Source organism: Dermochelys coriacea, chromosome 7, assembly GCF_009764565.3.
Source record: "Dermochelys coriacea isolate rDerCor1 chromosome 7, rDerCor1.pri.v4, whole genome shotgun sequence".
Classification (NCBI taxonomy): domain Eukaryota; kingdom Metazoa; phylum Chordata; order Testudines; family Dermochelyidae; genus Dermochelys; species Dermochelys coriacea.
Genome location: NC_050074.1, coordinates 34,555,905 through 34,582,335, shown reverse-complemented (window position 1 = coordinate 34,582,335; position 26,431 = coordinate 34,555,905). Strand labels below are relative to the sequence as shown.

At 43.6% G+C, this 26,431-nt stretch overlaps 1 protein-coding gene across 4 annotated transcripts in view; it reads right to left on the bottom strand.

Moving 5' to 3' along the window:
• PHF2 (PHD finger protein 2) overlaps positions 1-16,431 on the bottom strand; it is a 144,702-nt gene extending 128,271 nt beyond the window's left edge. Inside the window, exons 1-2 of one of the 4 annotated variants that reach the window (XM_043518180.1) lie at positions 15,493-15,559; positions 14,946-15,136 (exon numbers count right to left, since the gene is read on the bottom strand). In XM_043518180.1, the coding sequence (XP_043374115.1) occupies positions 14,946-15,043 (98 nt within the window). In that variant the 5' untranslated portion in view covers positions 15,044-15,136; positions 15,493-15,559. Of the gene's footprint in view, positions 1-14,945 lie in introns of all 4 variants that reach the window. The other 3 variants (XM_043518179.1, XM_043518181.1, XM_038410363.2) reach the window with 3 other exon arrangements.
• Between the last annotated feature and the right edge of the window lie 10,000 nt (positions 16,432-26,431).

Sequence of the window (26,431 nt, the reverse complement as noted above, 5' to 3'; positions counted from 1 at the left end):
CACTGGGAGATTATTAGTATTAAATGTTTTAACAGTGAGCATGCATTAAATATGGGCTTCTTTTCCAGACTAATGTAAGGCAGGTATGACATATGGACTACCTCTTTATCAAATTTCAAGTTTCCAAAACCTTCCATAGAGGTGCTAAAAAAAGTCAGAACAATTGTTTCTTAGCAGAAAATCTGAATTTTTTCAATCCTTATATCTCTGAAATATGTTTGATGAAAATTTTAGGAGAAAAATGTGCTCCTTATCTGGGAGCAAGAATACCTATTTTTGCTGAAATGCTAAAATGTTGAGAAAGTTATAAGCAACTAAAAATGATATCTTATAACAGAAACATTTAGGTAACCTTAACTATAAGTGTTCCTACATGTGCCAGCTTTAATACATATGAGAACAGGTTGAAAAATGGAGGGGTGCGGAAAGCTTCTACAAATGTTTTCATAGAAAAAAGATCTGCTTTTCACTGGAGCATATTTCCTGTTAGTTTTTTGCCCAGCCCTAGCCATTGATATTGAAAATGATGGACGAAAGCACAGAATCCTGCTGGATTCCATGCGACAGGCCTTACACCGGATCCAGTAATGCACTTAAATATGTGCCTAGCTTCCATTATGTGAATAGCTCCATTAATTTCAATAGGCTACTCACACGCTTAAAGTGATACAGGTGCTCTGCTGGACTGGGGACCACATACATAGCATGTCTAGTACAGTGACCAGATAGCAAGTGTGAAAAATCGGGACGGGGTGGGGGGTAATAGATGCCTATATAAGAAAAAGCCCCAAAAATCAGGACTGTCGCTGTAAAATCAGGATATCTGGTCACTCTAGCTAGGTTTTGGAGAGCCTGTCTGAGATAGTGAAGAGCTACCACATTTACTTCTCCTAGGTCTCTTAGTCATTTCTTCAGCCCCTTACAGTCAGGGCCGGCCCTAGATCAAATGGCACTCCAGGTGAGGAGTGCTTTCAGCACCTCTCCCCCATTTTTTAAACTTTTGAATACCTTACAGCACCCCAAGCCCAGCACTCCTCAAGCCTGGCACTCCATGCAGTTGCGTGGGTCACCTGCCCCTAAATCCAGTCCTGCATAGTCAACAGTACTGAAGACTGCTGAGAGATCAAATAGTGCAATCATTAAGGTTTGTTTGCTATCCAAGGCCAAGAGAAAATCATCCATCAGCAAACTATGCCATATCCCTACCAGAAATCTGACTCCAAAGAGTAGAGGATATCAGCAAAGGTGAGAAACCATTGGAGTTTGGTCATCACCACTTTCTTAATGAATTTGTCTAGTTAAGGGAGCTAGGAGACAAGGTGATGATGGTGTCCAGTGTGGGTTACTTCAGAAGTGGCTGGACTACTTCATTCTTTATAGTGGTAGGTAAATTGCCTTCTTCAAAAGAGACAATGATGATTTCAATTACAGTAGCCCGGTAGCCATTTTTCAACCTTTTACATATCCTGCTATTTTAACAGTATCATCATAGATACAGATATAGCAGCAATTGTGTTATAAATCCCACAGGTTAAACACTTCGCTGGGATAATGTCACTGTTTTCTAGGATGAATTTAGCTCTGTGTGCGCAGGGGCTTATTACTTGGCCTTTCCATACTGCACTGACACTTAATTCATATATTCTCAGCCTAGGAATGCATTGTTTTAAAAGTGTTAACATGACTGATCTGTAATGGATTAGATTGTAAAATATCTACCATACTTTCGACATATTTAACAATTACACTTTACAAATAAAATTTTGAAGTCATTTAAATAAACTAATACATCTCTTTTTTGTGGCCTGAAAAGGGAGAAGAGTCAGAGATTGCATGAAGTCTACTAGGGACCTAGCTACTGCCAATCTGTTCTAAGGGTGTGCCTACACTTTGAGCTAGGAGTGTGATTCCCAGTTCGAAGAGACATACTCATGGTAGCTCTCACTGAGCTAGTACACTAAAAATAGAATGCAGCTGCAGCAGTGGGACAGGTAGCACCCCAATTACAGGCTGAAGGTCTCAGATAACACTGCAATGGCCACATTCTATTTTTAGCATGCTAGCTCGATGAGAGCTAGCCCAAGTATGATTCAAGATGGGAATCACACCTCTAACTCCAAGTGTAGACATACCCTGTGTGGAAGGTACTCAGATACTATGGAGATGAACAGCAATATGAAAATAACATACCTAAAACAGATGATACACTTCTACTATTTTCAAATACTAATTTAGAAATAACTGAGGGTTGTTTAAGTTGAGAGAGGAAATACTTTATATGTAAAATAATGAGGTCTAAGAATTTTTTAATACATGCACATTGTGTTCCATGCCACAGATTAGATGCATAAAATGGCTACTGTGAAAAATCTGGTCAATTTAAACAAAATTTAGGATACTTACATTGCAGCAAAGTCTCTGGAGTCATTACAATGCATCATTATACCAGATTTTTTAATACCATTCAACCATGTTTATCTAAATGTAGAGAGTAGATGCAAAACATTTTGAATAAACTCAGTTTCTGATTAACAGTAAAGGAAGTTATTACATCAGGGAAAGTTATTGTCCTTTGGCTGACTGGTAGTTGTATTAACTGGGATTATCAGAGTATTACACGACTAGTACAATTTTATATTTGTTGAGATTTCACATAGAATTTGAATGTGTAATATAATTAAAGTGCAATATAATTTTACTAATAAAAGTTCCAGCAAAAAGATCATTCACTTTTAAAACTAAAATGCATGCAGTGCTCATGCAAGGCACAGAGATTAACAGCACTGGCGAATGAAGTTGTCCATGGCCAGAACCCTGGCACGCAGCAAAGACTGAGAGTGAACCTTTTCCAGTTTCCCCACTGACCCCCCTCTACATCTGGTATCCCGATAGAGGGAGTGCCATTAGGGGTAAGATAGTAGATCATTCTCCATTGCTCATCCAAATCTTGGCCTCTCCACTGGGGCTTTCAAAATGTTGCCAACAGATATGGGGTGAAATTCTGATTCTACAGACATAAATAGCAAAACACTCATTGACTTCAGAATTTTGCCCAGGGTGGGTTTTGTGATGCGTTTCCTATCTATCTGTCACCTACGTAAAAAATGGAGCCCATCAACTCATTTCACAAAGGTCACTGAACAGCAATGAGCTGGTAATAACATCAGCTCTCTGTCAACTTTAACCAGACCCAAACAACCAACCTGGTGGTAAAAGGCGCTACACACTCATTGCCAATCTCCCAAGCTATCTAGCCCCCTATGTAAAAACTGGAATAATCATGAGAACCATGGAAGAACCATAATAGTTCCATTCAAATAACACAGGTTCAAACAGATCAACAAATGGTGACAGTGTTAATGGAAGAGTCTGCCTATTAGTAAGAGAAGGAACGGGTTGAGATAGCTGTTAAAAATAAAGGGAAATCATTTTTAATGTGTTACAATAATCTTGACAAAGTTTCTCTGTCCAGCAACAATTTTTTTCTCATATATGGTTAAATTGTTTTAACTGGTTTTGCAGAAATATTAAACAAAATCTCTACTCTCCCCCACCACAGACACATTCAGGTTACAAACAGTGGGTCAGCTAATCTACGTCCTCCTTGCTCACTGGCAGAATTTATTTCCCTTTACTAACTATACCTGGAAAATGATGTTGTTTGAACTCTTCTGGCTAAAAACTGCCACCTGCTTAAGCCCAATCTTGCACTCATTGAAATTAACAGACATTTTGTCCTTGAAGTGGGCCCCAGATGTGGTTCCGCAACAGATTTTTGGTTCATGGTGAGCACTGGAGCCTTTTGCTAGATTTTTTTAATTAAACTGGACTTGCGTCTAATATTCATAACATTCGCAAAAAGAAAAGGAGTACTTGTGGCACCTTAGAGACTAACAAATTTATTTGAGCATATGCATTCATTAGGAATGCATCCGATGAAGTGAGCTGTAGCTCACGAAAGCTTATGCTCAAATAAATTTGTTAGTCTCTAAGGTGCCACAAGTACTCCTTTTCTTTTTGCGAATACAGACTAACACGGCTGCTACTCTGAAACCATTCAGAACATTATTATAATTTCTGTTGTAAAATCCTTTTAACTTTAAAGGACTTTCACAAATACTATAAGTGCAACTGGACAAGTCTATTACTTGCTGTCAGATGCTAGTATCTCAGTAAACACTTGCAGGCCTGTTCCTATCATATAAGTGTCTACAGTTACTATCATTTAAATACATACTTTCTAAAATATCCACTATTTGGGGTTCCTTGACTTTTGAGCTCCCAAGCTGAGAGACTACAGGCTGCCTTTGAGAGAACTACTAAGCATTCATTATCCTATTTGCTATGAATAAAAATTGGGTACTTAGCACTCTGAAAATGAGGCTCAAACTGTCTCATGTTGGACCCTTTTGCAAATTTGGGCCATTATATATTTTAACAAACAGGTTTAAATACAAGACTTTACATTTCCAATCCCACACCTATCAATAAGGACCACTCTTTTTCACCATGCTATAGTGCCTGAGCCTCAAGCACCCAGGCACTGAAAACCTGTGAGCTTTCTAATCAACAGTCATACTGAGTCCTACAACAAAGCACTGTTCAGGAGTGAAAAGCCCACTCAGCTCGAAAGTCAGTATTATAGTGCTAGATGTCATGCTAACAGCTACTGAATACTAGTTTGATACCTGGGCAGTATGCCAAAAGGGAACAGAAAACCCAAAGATAAAAGAACTGACTATTCTGAGGAAGCTAATCCACTTTCTCCTTGCATGCGTATCTGAACATGGAGCCCGTACTTTAGAAATAAAGTGCTGTGTAACTAGTGAAGTGCTTTGCCTGGGGTTGTCAGTATTAGAATTCTGGCACCTCAGAGTTAAGGTCAACTTGCAGTTCCCATTGTAAACTTTTTATTTTTAGGGCTGAGTAATTCAACCTTTTTCCATTCACACCAAGTTTTGGCCCTTTGGCAATTTTTTTCTAGAAACTAAAACAGGATGCATTATTAATAATTTGACAATCCACAGTGTATAGGGAGAATATACTCTGTTTTTATTAATAAATGCATGCAAAGTAGTCTTGATATTATGACTGACATCACAAGGTCTCTGGAGATACTGGAGTATCAATCAGAAGTATCCTTCGGCATGTTAAGATTGTTATAGTTTCCACTGTAAATCTCTTTCCATAGTTACGTATCTCAAAACAAGCAAAATGGTGAAACAATTACCTCTGGGTCATTCTACCGGATCAAGAACACAACACTGACGGGCTTTACAATATGGTTTTGCTTTACCTGCTGGTCAGAGTTCATTTGCAGCTGAAAACTATGTTTTGATAATTAGTATGGGAACTTAATTCTGAATCCCATATTTATGAAGGAAGGCTAAGTACGGAGTTCCTGATCTGATTAGAAAGCCAATGAAAATTTGATCTCCCCTTAAAAGACTGCAACAAAAGAAGTACAGAGACTCCAAAAGGATTTGAATGTTAAGTGGTACTTCAAATTCTTTAAACTCTTTTAAACTTCCAGAATAATGTAAAGACCTCAGATAGCTAAAGTGATGCCAATTTTTAAAAAGGGCTCCAGAGGTAATCCTGGCAATTACAGGCCGGTAAGCCTGACTTCAGTACCAGGCAAACTGGTTGAAACTATAGTAAAGAACAAAATTGTCAGATACATAGAGATGAACATAATTTGTTGGGGAAGAGTCAACATGTTTTTTGTAAAGGGAAATCAGACCTCACCAATCTACTAGAATTCTTTGAAGGGGTCAACAGGCATGTGGACTAGGGAGATCCAGTGGATATAGTGTACAGCAACACCTCGCTTAACGTTGTAGTTATGTTCCTGAAAAATGCTACTTTAAGCAAAATGATGCTAAGTGAATCCAATTTCCCCATAAGAATTAATGTATTTAGGGGGGATTAGGTTCCAGGGAAATTTTTTTCACCAGACAAAAGACTATTATACACACACACACAGAGTATAAGTTTTAAACAAACAATTTAATACTGTACACAGCAATGATGATTGTGAAGTTTGGTTGAGGTGGTGAAGGGTGGAAGACGGGGGGATATTTCCCAGGGAATGCCTTACTGCTAAATGATGAACTAGCATTCGGCTGAGCCCTCAAGGGTTAATACATTGTTGTTAATGTAGCCTCACACTCTACAAGACAGCACAAATGGAGGGAGGGGAGACAGCATGCTAGAGAGAGACATGCATTGCCCCTTTAAGTACACTGACCTCTCTCTAAGTACACTGCCTTTTTAAATAGATCAGCAAGTTGAGACAGCAGCTGCTGCCAGCAAGCTCCCTCCATCCTGAGCCCTGTTATGTCTGTCCGGCCCCCCACCCCGTGGAGATGGGGTAAAGGAGTGGAGGGCAGGAGCAGGGGGAGGGGGACACCCTGACATTAGCACCTCTGTCCCCCACCCCTGCACAGCAAGCAAGAGGCTCCCGGGAGCAGCTCCAAGGCAGAGGGCAGGAGCAGCACATGGCAGTGGGGGGGAGGGACAGCTGAACTGCCCGGCAATTGATAGCCTGCTAGGCGGCTGCCACACAGGGAACTTAGAGGAGCGGGGAGCTGATGGGGGGCTGCTGGCCCACCCTGGTTCCAAGCCCTCACCAGCTAACTCCAATGGGCTGCCCTTCCTGCAAGCAGTGGACAAAGCAGGCAGCTGCCAAACAATGTTATAAGGGAGCATTGCGCAACTTTAAAGGAGCATGTTCCCTAATTGTTCAGCAACGTAACAACAAAACAACGTTAACCGGGAGGACTTTAAGTGAGGAGTTACTGTACTTAGATTTTCAGAAAGCCTTTGACAAGGTCCCTTTTAAGCAAAGTAAGCTATCATGGGATAAGAGGGAAGGTCCTCACATGGATTGGCAACTGGTTAAAAGATAGGAAACAAAGGGTAGGAATAAATGGTCAGTTTTCAGATGGAGAGAGGTAAATAGTGGTGTCCCCCAGGGGTATGTACTGGGATACATCCTATTCAACATATTCATAAATGATCTGGAAAAAGGGGTAAACAGTGAGGTGGCAAAATCTGCAGATGACACAAAACTGTTCAAGATAGTTAAGTCCCAGGCAGACTACAAAGAGCTACAAAAAGATCTCTCAAAACTGTGTGACTGGGCAACAAAACGGCAGATGAAATGCAATGTTGATAAATACAAAGTGATTCACACTGGAAAACATAATCCCAACTATACATATAAAATGATGGGTTCCAATTTAGCTGTTACCATTCAAGAAAGAGATCTTGGAGTCAGTGTGGCTAGTTCTCTGAAAACATCCACTCAACGCAACGGCAGTGAAAAAAAGCAAACAGATAATAAGACAGAGAATAGCATGTTGCCCGAGTCTATATAAATCCATGGTATGCCCACATCTTGAATACTGCATGCAGATGTGGTCGCCCCATCTCAAAAAAGATATATTGGAATTGGAAAGGTTCAGAAAAGGCCAACAAAAATTACTATGGGTATGGAACAGCTTCCGCATGAGGAGAGATTAATAAAACTGGGACTTTTCAGCTTGGAAAAGAGACAACTAAAGAGGGATGTGATTGAGGTCTCTAAAATCATGACTGATGTGGAGAGTGTTATTTACTCCTCATAACATCAGAACTAGGGGTCACCAAATGAAATTAATAGGCAGCAGGTGTAAAATAAACAAAAGGAAGTATTTCTTCACACAATGCACAGTCAACCTGTGGAACTCTTTTTGCCAAAGGATGTTGTGAAGGCCAAGATTATAACAGGGTTCAAAAAAGAACTAGATAAATTCACAGAGGATAGGTCCATCATTGGCTATTAGCCAGGATGGGCAGGGATAGCATCCCTAGCCTCTGTTTGCCAGAAGCTGGGAATGGGTGGCAAGGGATGGAGCACTTGATGATTACCTGTTCTGTTCATTCCCTCTGGGTCACCCAGTATTAGGCACTGTCGAAAGACAGGATACTGGGCTAGATGGACCTTTGATCTGACCCAGTATGGCCGTTCTTATGTTGTTCCTGATCCTACTCCCATTGAAATAAATGATAAAACAAACATTGACTTCAATGGAAGCAGGCTTCAAATGTATTTTTATATTAGTTTCAAACACCGCTGCACCAGGTTTCAAACAAACAAGTTAGTTTTTTTAAAAAGAAGACAATTCCCACTAAGGGCTTGTCTACATGGGGAAAATGACTGGAATAACTACTCCAGAATAGCTCTGCATGTGAATACTCTGTTCCAAAATAATTAGTGTGCTTTGTGGAACAATTTATTCCACAACAGCTATTCAAGTAAGTTTCCCTGTATAGACCAGCCCTTAATGCGGATTATTCCTTTAGGGTAGTCTGAAACACCTAAAATCTTTCAGATATAAAATTAAACAACTAAACATATGCAACTTTTTTTCATATTTTTAATTCCCTGTACTAAATGAAACACTGTTTGTGCAGCGTAAATCTGCAAAACACATTGACACTTGATAATATTGAAGGAAACTAGTCAGTAAGATTCAAAACAGGATTTATATTTATACAAACAGGAGTTGAATCTATGGTTACAATCTTCCATTGTATGGTATTGCAAACCAAAGTGCATTATGAGGAGTTTATACCTTAGTCCAAGCATCCAGAATTGGCCACTGTCAGACATAAGATACTAGACTAGATAGAACATTGATAGGAACTTAGACTTTCCATACCAAAAGAGAGCTATTTCCCAATAATGGTCAATACTCCAGCTGGTATTTATCTTAAGTATCAATGCATCAGGTTTAGCACACTCAGTTTTATTCTACCTGTGGGAACTCTGGGTGTTACCCTTGTCATTCTAAATAGCTAATTATTTTTTAATCTTACTAAGTTATTTACCGTGATGATTTCTTGTGGCAGAGGGTTCCACGGCTTAAATATATGTGGTGCAAAAAAAAAAAAAAAAGTATTTCCCTTTCTTCTTTCTATTTAGTGAATGATTGTATGTATCCCCCCCTATGGCATCTGGGTGCCTGATATAAATTAATGAAACACCATGTTAGCTGTGGGAGTTTAAGAGGATAAACAACTCTCCTTCCTGTACCTATCAACCTTAATAAATAAGCCAATATTGTTCCATAGTTAAGGAAATACTTGAACAAAAAGCCTTGCCTTGTCCTGCTCTAAAGTTCAGAAAACTTTAGATTCTGGCACACTTCCAGAATGAGCAAGTATGATAGCTGAGTCTTGCCACTGAACAGGTCTCCCTCCAGCCCTCAAGGGGTTTGCATTCATAGGCTGTCAGTCAAAGAACCTGGAAGGCATGGATCAGCATTTACGTCACACTCCCTGTCAGTACCCGGCCCGGGCCAGCTAATGATCCAACCAGAAATCCAAATTTGGTGATGAATCCTGGTCATGCGCTACCTGAGGCACAGTTGCGCATAAGCTAAGAAGAGTCAAAGCACCTTAGTTGATTTCAGCTGCAGCATGGGTTCACAAGAAGGGAGGCTCTCCCTAAGGCAGGCAGGTACCATACCATACATGGTTTTATAAATTAGAACCCACACCCTCCATTGCTCCTGGAAGCAGATGAGAAGCCTGTTCAGTTCACAGAGCCACCAAACCACTCCACCAAGTTGGAGGTCCACTGCATTCTACATTAGCTAAACATCCAAGTCATTGCTAAAGGTAGCCCAGGTAGAGCACACTGCAGTAGTCAAACCTGGAGGTGACAGTGCCACTTTCAAGAAAGGCGGTAACCTCATAACTCATCACAGATGAAAGACAGCACCATGAGCTACCACTGCTACCTAGGAAGCCAAGAGCAGCTAGGAATCTAAAAGTATCCCAAGAGAGTGAATCTCTTTGGGAAAGGACGGACATTTTCCATTAACAAACAGAGCAGCCAAACTCCTATCGGCAACTCCTCAGGTTGTTTTCCCTAGCCAACATGCATCACCTCCATCATTTGTGGGTTGAGCTTCAGCCAACTTGTTTTCGCAGGGCCTGGACTGAACAAGGAAATTATTCAGTCTCAATCTAATGAGAAGCACAAACAAGGAGGTCATCTTCATATTGGTGACACCGTAGCCCCAAACATTAACACAAACACTCTCAAAGGGCCTTGTGCATGTTGCAGAGAAGGGACAGCAGTATGGAACGACAGATGAGAAGGGCTTCACAGACCCTCTGAAACCATTCCAAAAGGAAAGAGCAGAACCAGTGAAGAACAGTTCACTCACCCCTTTTACACCCTGCCAACATATAAGGACCACCACCTGGGCAACATTATCAAAAGCTCTAGTTCTAACAAAATCATCAGACTCTTGACCTTTGTTTGGGCCAGGAGTTCATCAACCAAGGATATGAATGCAATCACTATAACACACCCAATCCTGAAACCAACATGATAGGAATCCAGGAAATAAAAAGATGCCTACTGAAGTGTAATCTTCCCCAAAAAATGAAAAGTTTGAAACATGGTAATAACTGGCAACTGGAGAGATAATTAACATTAAGTGATGGCTTCTTGAGAAAGGTCTAACTATTGTTTTTTAAGGATGTTTGGTATCTTGTCCTCCCAAGAGAAGGTAACAAACCCAAAAAGCTTCTGACTGGCTTTCACCAGGCATGAGAAACCTGGATCTCTCTCAGGTAATTTTGTCAGATAATAGCACGGAGTAATGATGTCCAAACTGGTGTCCATGGACCACTAGAGATATGCAGAGCACTTCCTGGTGGTCTGCAGAGAGCTGGCTAGTCAGTTAGCACTTGCTCCTCATTTTTATTTCCAGATGCTAAAGTACATTAAATGAAAGCCTAAAATAAATTTAATACTTTTCTAATATTAATTTCCTATATAAGCAATTGTTGCAGTTGCCACAGGGATGTTATTCAATGTCAAATGAGAGGAGACATTAGGAATGTGATGTGAAGTAGCCGATGAAATATCTCTATTAAGATGTGGTGCACGCTACGAAAAAGTTTGGAAAGCCCCATCACAGAGGAATCAGGAAAACACCTGAGCCATTTCCACAAAAACAAAATAGGGATTATGGAATTTTTAAGAAATCCCACAGCCTATCACGGTACTTGAAGAAATCAATAAAGTTCTCCCCTTCAAAAATTACTAATTTTGATGAGCTTCTTTGTACATTGATTAGTTTGAATATTAAGACAATGTATTAAGTTTGGAAATAATTCAGAAATAAAATGAACTTTTTTGTGACTATCATAAGTGCACAGAATGTGTGACTTGAGTTTAAGATTGTTATGTATATTTTATTGAAACAAATTACATTATTTTAAAAATAATAGTTTTCGGTGGTAGTGTAAAATATACACACACACACAAACTTGCAAGATTGAGGTTTCTAAAAGACACCCATGATTTTTTAAAAAAACTAAACCACCGGGTATGTTTTTTCTATTGATTACCTCTTTATGCTTGTATTATGAAAAAAGGCAAATAGGAGCATCCAAATGGCCTCTCTCTTCTATCATACCACTTCTTATGCATCTCTTCTTCAAAGTAAATACCAAGTCTTTTTAATCTCTCCTTGTGTGGATGCCCCATCATTCTCAAAGTCCCTAGTTATTTTTAGAGTCCATCTCTGAACCTTTATGTTTGCTGCTATTTCTCTTTAAGATCATTAAAACTGAACACAGTTTGCAAGGTGAAGATACACCACCAGTTTGCTATTACGTTCTTTCCCTTCCAATACCGCACAGAACATCCTATTTCACTATCACTGAGCTTTGTCTTCATTGAGCTGTCCACAGACATGCAGAGATCATTTTCCTGAGCATTTCCCTTCAAAACCCATCAGTGTATACAAGTATCTTAACTAGTCCCTTCTTACTTACTTGTCTATGTTGACTTTACTGTGCCACCATTCGGTCTTAAAACCCTGATAGTTTAGGTCCTACTTGAGTTCTCACAATCCTCTTTAGTCTTCGCTATTTAATTTTTATCACCTCCCTGTCACCCCTCTCTTCCAAATCCTTAACAAATATGAGATACTGCACACCACTTTGGAAATTTATCTAGTTCATAACCCTAGAGCACCCCACTACTAACATGTTCACCTACAAGAACTGGCCATTAATTCACACACTTTGCTTCACATTTCTGAACCACTTTTTAAATCCATGATGAGACTTTACCTCTCCCCTCCACAGTTAACAAGTTTCTATAATAGCCTCTTGGAAGGAAGTTTATCAAATTCCTTTTGAAATACCTCTATAAACTATCTCCAGCTCAGTCTCCATTAGTTGGTTTCGGACCTGCTCCAGTACCCACTGACAGCAGTGACAGTGAAAACAGGCCCTTAGCCTGCTCTAAGCAATCTCCTTTATCTGGTATTCTGTGAGAACTCTTCAAAAGAGTTAACAGGAGAGAGTCACAATTTACCCTTACAGAATACCTATCACCCAGTATGCACTCAGTTTAGGAGTTTAACACACTCTTTAAATGATTTCCCTATTATTTTTCCAATAGTTTTTAACTAAGCTACTTTGTTCTTGAATTCTTTTAGAACTAAGAGATAAATTACATCTTTGGCCCTGGTGATTGACTCTATTTTAATTTCACTTCTTTTTTGATACTTTGATCTCTCACAGTATCTGACCTTTACTACTTGTAAAGAATTGCTTTTTATGTCCACTTTTCCATCCTGAGGGACTAGCAGTCACACTGACTCTCCTGATGGTTTCCAACAGTACTCTAGATAAACTTAGAAGAATGTCTTATTATTTTGTATACTTCTGGCTATTTACTCCTCAAGTTTCCTCTTGGTTTTTCAAATAACTACTGAAGATGTTTTCTATTCTATTAGTATCATTTGAGTCAGTTTTTAAAAGGACACCATTTTAATTCTAAACCTCTGGTACCTTGCTATTCAACCCCCCTCTATGTTTCCCTTGATTTTAATTTTTGTTGATCTGGAGTACCCAAACCTTGTATGACTCTAATAAGTTTATTTTTAAACAATCCTCAAGGTGATTCTCTGAGTTTTAATCCCCTTAACTCTCTTTAGGTTATTTTTAACTAACTTCCCCATTCCTACAAGAAAAAGAAAGGTTCTTGAAGTTCAGTTTCACAGTATTTGTTCCTCTAAATAATACCGCCACCCCAGAAGAGCTCTGTTTAAGGTCTCTCAACAGAAATTGGTCCAATATCACAGGTTTCAGAGTAGCAGCCGTGTTAGTCTGTATTCGCAAATAGAAAAGGAGTACTTGTGGCACCTTAGAGACTAACAAATTTATTAGAGCATAAGCTTTCGTGAGCTACAGCTCACTTCGTCAGATGCATCCGATGAAGTGAGCTGTAGCTCACGAAAGCTTATGCTCTAATAAATTTGTTAGTCTCTAAGGTGCCACAAGTACTCCTTTTCTTGGTCCAATATCGTCACCTACTTAAAACCTCAACCATAGGTTCGATACCATGGTTTAGTATAAAATAAATAAAAAGATACGCCTCTCCCTTTGTCTGCTCCTGAACAAACTCTCCCGAACATCATTTCCCCCCTCCTCATGAAAGTTGTGGCGCTATAAAGTTCAGTCACTTTATATCTGACTAGCTGTAAGACACCTGGGGGCTCAGTTTTGTTCGGGCAATCCCTGTGATCCCAGAAACTTACTGTTGTGACACCAAGACCGTAGCAATGCTGTTGACTCAGCGGTAATGCAATGTAGTGGTTACATGACAAAGGGGCAAAGCAACGTATTCCGAACCCAGTAGCGATACAATGAGAGAGGGCAGGGGCGGCGGCCCCCGTTCTGCCGAGTGTCACTGACCTCAGGGTTAAACGATTGCAAGAGGTTAGTTTTGTTGTTAAATTGTTAACACGCTGCTAATTGTCAATGGGCTCCGAAGTCCCCTCCCTTTGCTCTAGGCACCGCTTGAAAACCGTGGGGTGACAGTCACAGGGGGCTGCTCTGGGACGTGGGGGGGGGGTCAGTCACAGCGGGCTGCTATGTGGTGGGAGGTCAGAGGGTTGCTAGGAAGTGGGGGGGTCAGTCACGGGGGGCTGTTACGCGGTGGGGGGTTTGGGGGCTGCTCGGGGGTCTCGCCCCCCCCCCACGTCCCTGGGCACGCTGGCGTGGCTCGGTGCAGCCCCCGCTCTCCGCGCAGAGGGGCCCTGCCGTGCTCTGATCTAGCGGGGTCTTCCCCCTCCCCTGCCGGGCGCCAAGCGCGCCCCGGGGCTCCCCTGCTCCCGGGGCAAGCCGGCTCCCACCGCAGCGGCCGGGGGCTGCCAGCCCGGCCCCTACCCGCCTCTCGGGGTCTTGCTCGCAGCCCGCCTTGCCGCTGCGGGGCCCGCGCTCGCCTGTCTCCGAGCCCCCTTCCCCCGCCCATGCGCCGCTCAAGCTGCTCCGGCCATTGTGCCCCCTGTCACACGGGCGCCGAGCCGCCCGCGCGCCACAGCGGAGCCCGGCCCAGCGGCCGCCGCCTCCCCGGGACACGCTCCCGCGAGCCCGGCCACAGCGCGCGCTACGTCCGCTGCTGCAAGCCCCCGGCCGGCAGCCAACCAGCCCCACCGTGCAGCCGCTTCCCCGGGCCCCGCGCAACGAGCCCACCAGGCAGCGGTGCAATGGTCCGGAAAGCAGGCGCGAGCCAGAGCCGCCGCCGCCACCCCCGCCCCCGACAGGACAATAGCCCCCCATGACCGGGGGGGGGGGGAGAAGGCATTGTGCTGAGAACCGAACATTTACAAAACAACCCCCCCCCCGCCCAAAAAAAAGCCCCAGCAGCGAGGGCCGGTGGCAGCGAGGCTCCTCCTCCTCGCCTCCAAAAAGGCCTGTTGGAAAACTGCACACAGCAACAGCAGCGGCGGCAGCTACGCCGCCTGCCTCCCTCTGCCCCGGAGAGACGAGGCGGCGAAGGGCGAGAAGGGGCGATCGCAGCCCGAGCGGGGTGCGGGGGAGGAAGGGGGGGGACACCAGGCCCGAGCCCTTTGTATTACCTGCCGTGGAACCAGTCCTTGCAGGCATCGCACTCGATCATGAAGCGGGTTACGTCGTAGGGCAGCCTGCAGATGCAATAGACGGGCACCGTCGCCATGTTAGCTGAGCTCCCTTCAAAACAACACTGGACTCCCAGGCAAGCGAGCAGGGCTGACGGCGGCTCCTGCCGCTAGGTAGCTGGCGGCTTCTCCTTCCAAAACGCAAGCAAAAAAATTGCAATGTCGAGAGACGGAGCGGGGAGGGGAAGGAGGGGGGGAAGAGAAGAAGGGTGAAAAAAATCAGATAATGCAATTACAGCTCCTCAAGGGCGAGCTCGCAATGTCAGAAAAATAATAAAGGGCTTCCCAAACTTTGGCTGCATGGCTCCTCTCTGGCTCTGCGAGCTCCAGGCGAGCTGGGGCTTTTTTGTGTGTTGTTGTTGGTAAATGATTATTATCCAAAATGTTTGGCGAAATGCATTATATTGCGTGCCCCCTGGTGACAGTACAGTACCGCGGCTTTTCATAAACACTCCGAAATGTAGCCCTTTCCTTGTAATGTCCTTACGTCAGCTTGCAACATTGTAATATTTCCTCCGATGAGGCTGGGGAGGGAGGCTGCAGAAGGGGAGGCGAATCTGAAAACTCAGAGCTTGGCACCGGGCAAAATATTAGCGGAGGAGGGGGGGATGGGAGGGGAGGTAACCCACCTTGCTGAGAAAAACAAACAGGGCTGGGTGTAAAAACGGGGACGAGTAAAAGGAGGGAGATTTAAAAGAAATAAAGGACGAATGGAGATGGGCTGCCCTGACTGCCAAGATCTCGCAATCATTCCGCACTGCAAGGAGAGACTTTTTAAAAACTGGCCTTAAAAACAAAAAACAGTCTCACGATTCGAGAGGGACAGAGCGTGTGTGTGTGTGTGTGTCCCATACCACACACCTGCAAAACAAGTGACACCTGCCAGCAGGGGCCGAATAAAGGAGGTGGGGGGATTAAATGAACCTAGCTGTTAATATAACAGGTCTGAGCGCGGGAATGTCCAAAAAGGGACCTAGAAGTGGGGCAGCGACACCGCTTTTAAAGGGACATAAATAAGGGCTTTAAAAAGTTAGTTCGTTCCATGCTGCACACAGCGCAGGGCGGCCAAGGAGCTGTGCCCCTACAGAGATGGGAATCGGGAGTGAATTCAAACAAGGAACCCACACCACCAGATCTATATTCCCTTGGGAAAGGATTCTGCACCAGGGAGGCGTCCGAGAGAGCAGCCTTCCCAACGTTGAGAAGGGCGGGGGGTTGCAGGAAAACGCTTCTGAAGACGCACAGCTTCCAGCCAACACTTTCTGAAACAGGCTTGTTTTGTTTGCGGTGCCCATCGCCGACAGCGCGTTGAAGGGAAATAATACAGCTTTCCGCGCGGACCAGCTGATCCCTTGTGTTCTGTGGCGCTTTATTGCTGCGATCCTGTTTGCAAACGAGAAACATAAAACATGTCCTGTACGATCAGTTTCTGTTCGCACCGGATGTGACACTTGCACAGCGTTGTTTCCAATATGCCTTGTCCATTGAATTCCAGGGGCCGGTTCAAACTTTTGTAAAATGTCACTTGTCCCTTTTTCTCATGGTGATTCCCAACTTCAGTCATTTGATTAATTCAAATTGTCATAAACCTTCCCCCAGAGCTATTAACATATTCTCCAGCACGCTCAAAAGCAGCAGTTTGTAAAGTACACTTACAGCGGTTGCCAAACTTACTATAGGTGATGTGTGTACACACACCCACATATACACATCATTTTAAGTTTAACAAGGATAATATAGGTGTATATGCATACACCCATAAACATAATTAAGTACAGCATGTAACTCTAAACCCAAAAACTTTATTTTGATGACAACCAACTCTATATCCAAAAGAGAGATGGTTAAACTTTGAAGTAACATGATTTTAACTCAATAATTGCACTGTAATGCCTAAAGAAACAAAAGCTTTAGAGAATTATTAGCAGGAGTCTAAGCAAGGTAGGGGAGGGATAAATGAAAGACGTATGTATATTGAAGGGAATACTTGTATTTGATGGAGGTATTTTGCAATATTTAATTTCCTTAAAAGCCACATAAGGCTACCTAAGCCAGCCCATCCACCCTTAAATTAGAAATGGAGCGACTAGCCTTGTAACCCTTAAAAGATTAAAGTAAATGTACTGGCCCCTATGAAGTGCCAAATCAATGCCGTAGGGATATTGGGTACACATTGCTAAAGGCAGCTCATGAGTAAAATACTATACAGCCCAAAACTGCAATCATCATCCACAAAGAGAGGAGTGAGCAACAGCAGCAGTGTAAGAACCAAAGCTTGAACTGATGCTTCTCCTGAAAGGCAAAAACCTCTCTTCCAGCAGCGGGTGTCTGCCAAGGTGGTAAAGAGGCAAGGATCATGGTAGCCTGTGTAATGGACAAGAGAGGGGCTTAGGGGAGTGTGTTGTAGCCTTCCTCTGGCTTCACTTTGGAGTGCAATAACTAACTTTAAAGCATTCACTAAGAAAGAGGCTTGTATTAGTTATTTACTGGGCACGCTGAATAAATTGATATGGGATTAATTATAGTGGATTTAGTGCTTTGAATGGTGCTCAGTTGACAGTCTTCTATTCATCGCAGACCGAGGAGCAGCTATGTATATTTCATTGCTCTGCCCCATCACTGTACCTCTATCCTGATTTGGAGGAGTTGGCTTTAAGCATGTGAAGGAGATTCTCATTTCCACATAAGGTTAGTTCTAGGCCTCTCTGCTAGGATTACCAACAAGGTTAACAGTTGCATCAGTGGGACCTGCCCACCAAGACTGGAGTGAGACTGACTAGTCATTTTATGTAGGCCACTGACTGAGACAGCAATGACTTTTAGTCCCTCCCATGCTGGCTGCAGTGTTGGAAGTGAAAGTCTCTATCCCATAATCAATGTACTGAGCCATCCACTTCCCCTGGGATTGTTTGGTAGTAGATGACCTTGAAATGATTGTTAAATATTTTATGATGGCTTTCCTTTGTAAACAGCGTATGGTTTCAAATTTTCCCCATAAGGCTGAGGTCAAAGTATTGCCCAGTATTGTATGCACACCACAAACTCAGATTACTAACAATGCAGTCTACCAGGGTTAGTAATATAGGCCTGCATTTCCAAAAGCGGATAATGACTTTGGGCCCCTCCAATTTTTTGAGTGCCAAGTTGAGTCACCTTGAAGACAGTGCTGAGCACCTGCTAAGACACAGGTCCCTTTTAGGATGTCTCAAGATGGGCATCCAAAATCACTTGTCACTTTTGAAAATTAAAAAGGAGACAAAACCTATAGTGCTCCAGCCAGAAAAACAGGAGACCAGGTCTAGGGGAGTAAAGAAGCAGAGGAAAAGGTCTAGTAAAGCATTCAGCACTCTTGCCAAAAGGGAATACAAGGGAATTCCCTCTACCACAAGGCTACTGTGAATCTTAATAAGGGAAGGGGGAAAAAAAATAGAAGCAAGTGATCTCACCTGGCTTTGGTCTCAAGATGAAATGTATATGCAGAGACAGCTCTGCAGGTGCCATTTTGTTTTCCTTTGAACTTGGAAACCTAATTTTTTAGTGCCCTTCCAAAACAAAGTTTTCAATTTGCTGAAAAGCAGAGTAACAAAATCTGACTGTGATCATTACAGGATAGGTATAGTGTGAAATGCAGGTATCTGATCACATGCCAAGCAATAGTTCTCTTATTCTATGGGCCGGAGCCTGCTGCCATTGAAGGCAATTTCCTATTGAGTTTCATGGGAATAGGATTGAGCCCAAAAAGTTTAAGGAGGCCAAAGAGTCCACCCCTACTGGGAGTCAAGTGGGTAGCTCTAGCACTTTAGCTAGAGGCCCTGTAGGGATGAAATGAAGCAGTACTTTCACAATCCCAGAGCCGCTGGATGTTTCTATTAACATGATTTCATGTTAACGAAGTCAACATTTACACTGGAGTCAGTAGGCTTTAGAGTTTGAAATGAATGGAGCAGTTCACATCTGTCAGAACTATCACTTCAGTCTGCTTGGTGAGTGAAGACAACAGCACTACATCAGTCACTTTCAGACATTTATCTGGACAATCTAGGGCAAGAAAGTTAATTGTTTTTAAAATAAAACAATATATTTCCTTTTTAAATGAGATCATATTTAGCCCTCATCTAATCTGGTATATATCATGTGTTTAACCAGTATCTGATTAAAAGACAACTCTGTTCCAGTTTAATATCATCACAAAGGACCCACTGAATAATGTCACCATGTGTATTGTTGCATTTGAATTTGCTCCAGGAATGTGGAGTCTATTACTGTCTCTGTGTACTCATTTCAGAACAAAGATAAAAAGAAAAGCTCAGCTGTTTGATGTAACCATGGGGATTACTTCAATTCATTATTTCACTAGTGCTCAACGGCTGGGCTGTAGATTTTAGCAATGTGGGTCTGAGGAAAGATGGTAGTAAAGTTTTTTTAAGTGGAAAAAAATAGTAGTATGGAGGTAGTGGTTCCCAATGGGTAGAGCACTGGACTGGAACTCAGGAGAGCGGGGTACTATTCCCAGCTCAGGCCCTGAGCTGCAAGGTGACCTTGGGTAGGTTGTGTCCTGTGCCTCAGTTTCCCTGTCTATAAAATGGCGATAAAGATTCTGCCCTCCTCTGTAAAGCACTTTGAGATCTACTGCTGACAAGTGCTACACAAGAGCTAGGTATTACAATATATCCCACTGTATACATCCTGTCATACAGAGACATTTATAATTTGCTCATGGGTCACAATAGATGATGTATAACACAAGATGTACCCTAAATTAGATGTACCCTAAATTAGCGCTGGAGCCACATGCTCATGCTAACAGGTTCTTGTTTAACAAGCAAACCACCATATTCTTCACCAGCTTCAGTTTCCAAACTGATTTAAAGCATAGACACAATCAAAGATCATTGCAACAGTCCAGTCTTGAAGCGACAAAGGCCTGGATGATGGGAGTGTGGTCGGCAACCAAGACGAAGGATCACAAAATTATGACCCATTGCAGATTGAATAAAACCATCCTAGTCTCTGCTGCTAGGATTATCTAACAGCAGCTGGGAGTCTAACAATATCTATAAGTCACAAACTGACACTGAGCAGAGATACACCCTCAGTCAGAGGGGCACATATAATAGTTTCCAAATTCCCCAGATGCTTCTTCAGTCTACCAGTTTTCTCTGGATGGGGTCACTTCCAAAGCAGTCTCAGCCACACCTTAAAGCTCCCACCATAAACCAAGACATGGATGATGCACCCTCTGGGTTGGATGAAATGAAGAGAGGGGTTTTGTAAATGTATACACTGGACTGCAGTTACACTGTAAAATTGTAGGGGATGGGCCTTAAAAGCAACCACTCATGACCAGGCCTAAATCCTGTATGGACATATTCAGGAAAAACATTCACCGACTCCACTGCAGTTTGGCATTAGAAAGGACTGAAGAAATGGGCTTTGAATCTGCACACAGAAAGCACGTGTATATTGACTGATACATGTGCATTATGGAGTTCATTTCTGCATTTGTAAAATCAGTATTTTAATTTAAAAAAAAAAAACATTTTCCAGTTTGTGTGGTGCACTTGCAACCATAGGAGCTCATCACATTATGTTCTGTGCTTTGCACCAGCTCCCAACTGCTTCAGGGACTGCTTGAGACACACCCACATGATCTGGGAAAATCTGTATCCTTGCATCCCTACTGTAGTCCTTTCTTTCATTTCCACCAGCAGCTCCAGGTAAGCAGCCCTATTTCCAAAGCACAGTCTGAGACTCCATTGCCAAAACTGGGGAGCTAGGCCCTTTTAATATTGAGGGGACTCTGGCAGCAACAATGAAGATAAATTAGAGCTCTTTGCTAGGAATCTGAGCCACCCTTAGCCACGTGTACCCAAAATCCTACAGTTTGCCAGGTCAGCTAGTTGTTCTAACGTTCTCATTGGCATTTAGACCTACCAGCCACAGCAAGAGACTGCTCTCATAAATGGGGAAGGAGTGGCACGGTTCAGTTGTGACTAATTGGCATAATATCCTAATTAATTAATTAAATTAATATCCTAATTGGCATAATGCAGACTAGAGCACTGAGTTCAGCTTCTTCCTGTTTCTTCTGGAACAAAGGGTAAGTATTGAAAACTTAGCAGAAAAAAAATCAGAACGTATATTCAGGTAACATCTTCAGGGTGATTTGAGTCTCTGTGGGTGGATAATAGTAACCCAATCTAACAGTGTGGCTCTTTGTCCCACATTACTATCTACACCATATGTCAAGGTCTTCAAGTCCGCTTCTGTCTTTGAACTCATGGACACGGATGCAATTTTCAAATATGCCAAAGTGATCTAGGAGCATAAATCACATTGCTATTTGGGCACTTCTGAAAATCCTACACCTAGACTGTTAGCTCAAGCAGGAGAGTCTCATGCTCTTAGAGCCAGGTTCAGTCCCCACAGATGAGCATCAGCCACAGATATGCAGATAAGAACTAGTAATCATTTGGGGAGTTTTCTGGGAGGCTTTTATATGCCATTTTTTGGAGCATTTTTCCTCTAGATGCATAGTGTTTTCTCTTTGTTTGGGTTTGTTTGTCAACTTCTTATCTCTTTGTACACACTTACCCTGTTTGGGTTTTTTAACATTAAGAAGAAACTTGATTTATCCTTTTTCTTCATCTCTGCCTGCTCTTTAAGAAAACTATAGGAAACAGAGAGGCAGCCCTTAGCCTCAAGAACTTAAACAAAATCGGAGTTAGCTGGTGGCAGGATACTTCTTTTGCAGCTTTCCCCTCTGAATAGCAGACACCAGATTCCCTGGTTACAGTTGGCTTTTGAGTATAAGGCACCAGCTCTGGCACAAAACATCATATTATGTTTGGTTTTTAAATATGTATTTGAGCAGTTCACAACAGAGCAGCAGAGATGCTGGGGATGGAATTGCCTATGTTCATCTCCTAGGATCATCAGGTCTCAAGATAGGGAGAAGCACACTAGGGAAGTAGATGGATGAATGAGAACAGGGAAGCAGGGAGACATTTGAATTTAGAACATCCCCACAGCATTCAGGTGCTTGATTCAGGAAAGCACTTAGGTTTAGGCAGGTTTTAAGGGGTTCTACTCACCTCAAAAGCACCCCCAGGTGTCAGGACCTGGCATTACAGGGAACTTCACCTCTATTACCCCATGTTGACCACTTCTTTGGTGCTGCAATGTCCTGTCTCTGTCTATATCTTCCATAGCCCAGTCCTCCAGGCAGGTCACCTTTTAAGTTCAACCCCCTTCTGGGGTAACAAAAGTCCAGCTGAAAATCTAAATAAGCATCTAAGCAAACAGCTTTTCCACCCCTCTTGGGCTGTGCTGAAGTTCTGAGGGCTTTGAGCCTATCTAAGGTGCTGTAAGCGGAGCACTGCTTCCCAGGGCTTTCTCCCTAAAGCCCCTTTTTCCCAGCAGGTTTCCCCACTGCCTCCCCTCCCCAGGGATGCTGGCAGCTTCTCCCAGGGACTTCCTTGCTTCTTACGGCCCTACTTCAGGGATTCCCTCAGGAGCCTATGCTGCTGCCTGTAGGTTCTTTCCAGCCTGCTTTCCCCAGGCCCTTCCCAGAGAGTGGGAACAACCCTTGCTCCTCCCTTAGGGAGGGCACCCTGAAGAGAATTCTCCTCTCCCCCTATGCAGGCTGCTTTGACCCTTTTACGCCTGGGATCACTAGTTGTAATTAAGTCACCAGATCAGGATCAGCTGGGGGATAACTGGTACCTCAAAGGAAAGGCTGCACCCAACTCCCCTTAAAGGGCCAGCCTGCAACACACATGCTTAACTGTCCAGGGGACTAAAGCACATACTGTGAAGCACCCTTCCTGAACAGGGATGCTCTCCTGAAGAGGGCCTAAGACAGCAATCCAAGTGCCTCGCAAAAAAACAAACTCCCTCCCTCCCCACCCCAAAACAGGCAGTTAAAATTTTAAAACATTATTCCTAAGCAAATAATATTTAAACATTAAACAGCAGCCTAGTTCAAAAGGGACTTTCACACATCAAACTGATTGCACCTTTGAAAATGTATCTATTTCATAAGCATAATATGTTCCAAGGTCTGCTTTCATCAGTCCCTGTACATACCCTGTCACTTACTTAGGCTCCTCCCTTAGGCCTTATGTCTCAGCCCACCTGAAGAATATATCCAATCAAATACACGACAGGAGCTTGTAATGGGGTGACTGACTAACATGCAGTCCCATATTCCCATTCAAATTTTATACAATCATTTCTAAGGGCCATTGAGAACCCGGGGAGGAGGGGAGAGAGAATATACCAAATTTGAACTTTGACCTTCATGTCAGGAATCACCAGAAGATCTCTAGTCTCTCTTATTAGACTCCAACCGTTCAGTTGCATTTTTGAACAAAACCTTGGCCATTTAGTACATTTAATACATGTCCTATGGTCCTCCATTGTTCCTCTCTATGGAGCACCTCCGGGGCTGTGCAGTGAGCAGAAGGGAGGGAAATAATATGGGTTCTGTTAAAGGGAAAGCTGATTTTTGGGAAGCTGGAGCACAGAAAATTCTGAGGCGTTTGGCACACGGACTACAGTGAAGTGGAAAGGGGAGAAGGAAAGCCCAAGAAGTCACTGTTACATTCCCTCCCTGTGAGGGCAACATTACCAGTTCTCTTTAATGGATTTGAGCCATGACAACTGTCAATGGTAAGCAAGCACACCAAAGACTCTGCAGCTAAAATGAGCTGCTCTCAGTTAATATTCCGATCTCTTTCCAGGGTGTGCCTTTTTTGTCACTACACATTTCTCTGTTTGGGGACAGAGAGGTTGTAGATTCCCAGTCAGAGCCAGTGCTAGGCGTAAGCAGACTAAGCAATTGCTTAGGGCCCCAAGCAACTCAAAGGGGCCCCCTATTCGCTTTTTTAGTATGTGTTGGGGGGGGGGAGATATTCCAATGGTCTAGCTCCACCTCTGTGGCCAGTCTTTGAAGTTTTTTAAGTACAGGTTAGACAAACATCTGTCAGGGACAGTCTAGGTACAGTTAATCCTGCCTCAGCATAGGTGGCTGGACTAGGTGATCTCTTGAGGTCCCTTCAATCCCTGTATTGCTATGCAGAAAACCACAGCACTTTCTTTCAACAAAGACAGTGGGCCCAAGCAAACACCATACTACATTCTTGAAGCAGTAGAAGACTCACTGGTGTGCCATCATATCAACATCCAGGCAAACAGTCTGTTACTCCTCCCAACTATGGTGTGCATAAATGCACAATTTAGATAAGTGCACACACTGGTCAGCTTATAAACTATTTATACCACTTTTCTTTTTTCAATATTGCAAATGTTTAATTCATTGCTTGCACCACCCCAGAGTTGGTGATTAAGAACTTCTGTATTAAAAGTTTTGGGAGCTTGGTTATATCCTATACAGCACATACCCTTAATATTAATTTGTATGGCACCAACAGCATGCTCAACACATTCCAGCCACATCTAACAACAAGATCCCTGCTGTTTCCCAAGTATTTGTTTGTCTGGCAGTCTCAACAGGTAAAAATCCTGCTGACATCAATGGAAGTTTTGCTGAAGTAGGGGCAGGTCCTAATGGAAAGTTTTATTGTTGTTTAAAGCGGTTTTCAGTTCACCTGTTTCAGCTGACTACAGCACAGCTGGTCATATGACATCAGCCTGTTGAAATCCATCCTATTGATCTGGAGTATCAAATACATGAGAATCCCTTTCCTCCAATAACTCAGTCAATTTCTACTCCTGAAAAGCTGCATGGTATTTACTGTACAAAGAAAGAGCCTTATTTTCCAATTATTGAAACCCATGTGTTTTGTCAAAATAGGTGCATTTCTTTTGTGCTGCATGTGTATGAACTCTAGTGCTGACGAAAGAGGCTGGACTGGCAGCCCGGAAGAATGAAGGACTTTGTTATGATATGGCACAGGCAGTAGCAGAACAAGCTTCCTCACGCCACCCAGCCAGCGCATCTCCATCTCGGCCTAGAGAGGCTAGTTCCAAAGGTACAAGGGTAGTATACCACTGGGGTTGTGCATTTACAGTATATATTTATTAGTAGAAAAATAACGTACTGAGTAATGTTCAGAATAAAACTCTGGCTGCAATGACTCTTTATGATTTGTATTACAGAGGCATGTAGAGGCTCTAATGAGAAAAGACAGTTACCTTTTTCTGGAGAGGGCGGTAGCCGGTCTCTCGGAAATTCTGGATACCAAGTGGGCGGCCTGAGAGGGCTGAGTGAGTGCTCCATGTGTACCGCTGTGTTGGCCACAGATTCTGAGGCCACAGGCCCAGCTGCAGTGCAGCCAATATAGTCTACACCATAGGTGCCAGAACCTGTCCTGCTGCTAGGGAACCTTGCTCCAAACCTGAGCCAGAGCCCGAGCAGTCACACCCGTGACCAAGATGGGGCTGATTGGTGGCTGTCCCAATTGGTACTGGTTGCCCTGCCTGGAGTTGGATCTGGCTGACCTCGACTAGCGTCTGGCTCAGGGCTTTGGTGACCAGTGGTCCTCAGTGAATCCGCAACAGCCCTGGGCCAGCAATCTACACCTCACACTTAACAAGTGGTACTGGGACGTGGAGTGGGATTGGTAACTAGAGCGGGCTTGGCGTCGTGAAGATGTAACTATATGCAGTGACGCCACCCTGGGGGATCGGTACTGTGGGTCCCTTGACCTGTCCCTGGACCAGTACCAGTGCCATGGAGATTCCAGGCATCAACTCTGAAACTGTTACCGGGGGGATGGGGGTGGGGGAGTGCGGGGTGTGTGTGTGCATCCAGAGGTCTGCGCCCAGTTACCGGTGAGCTGCGCCTCGAGCCTTTCTGCTCTTATCCTAGGTCCAGAAATCAAATGGGGCTATGAAGCTTCTGCCTATCGTGGTCAGAAGCTTCGGCTGTGAGAGGGTGTTTGTTGGTGGGACGTCCCCCGTGACGGGGAGCGCTGCCGGAAAGATGGAGACTGTGGGGTCCCAATGCGGGTTTGCCCCGGAACTGGGACCCCGCAGGGGCCGGAGTGGGTGGCACCAGGAGGGACATAATGTCTTGCACTGCTTGGAGGGCCTCTGGCACAGGTAGCCAGCAGGGAGCGGGCTGGGCTACACCGCTCGACCGGAGCTGGGGCCCAGGATCCTGAAGGGGGTGAAGAGGCACCCGAGACGGGGCCTTGGTCTGCCCAAGACGTGTCCTTTCCTTTGCGGGAAGCTGGAGACCTTCCTCATCACATCTTCCTAGGCTTCTTGGCTGGAACCATGGAAGGAAACCGGTGCCAGCTCGTGGACGGTACTGTTGGGGCACTGTGTACTGAGATCACGATGCTTGGTGCCGAATCGGAGCGCTAATCCGGCATCGGGATAAGGGCAGACTCCATCAGGAGCACCTTCAAACGAATGTCACTGTCATAAAAATAAAGGGGAGGGTAACCACTTGTCTG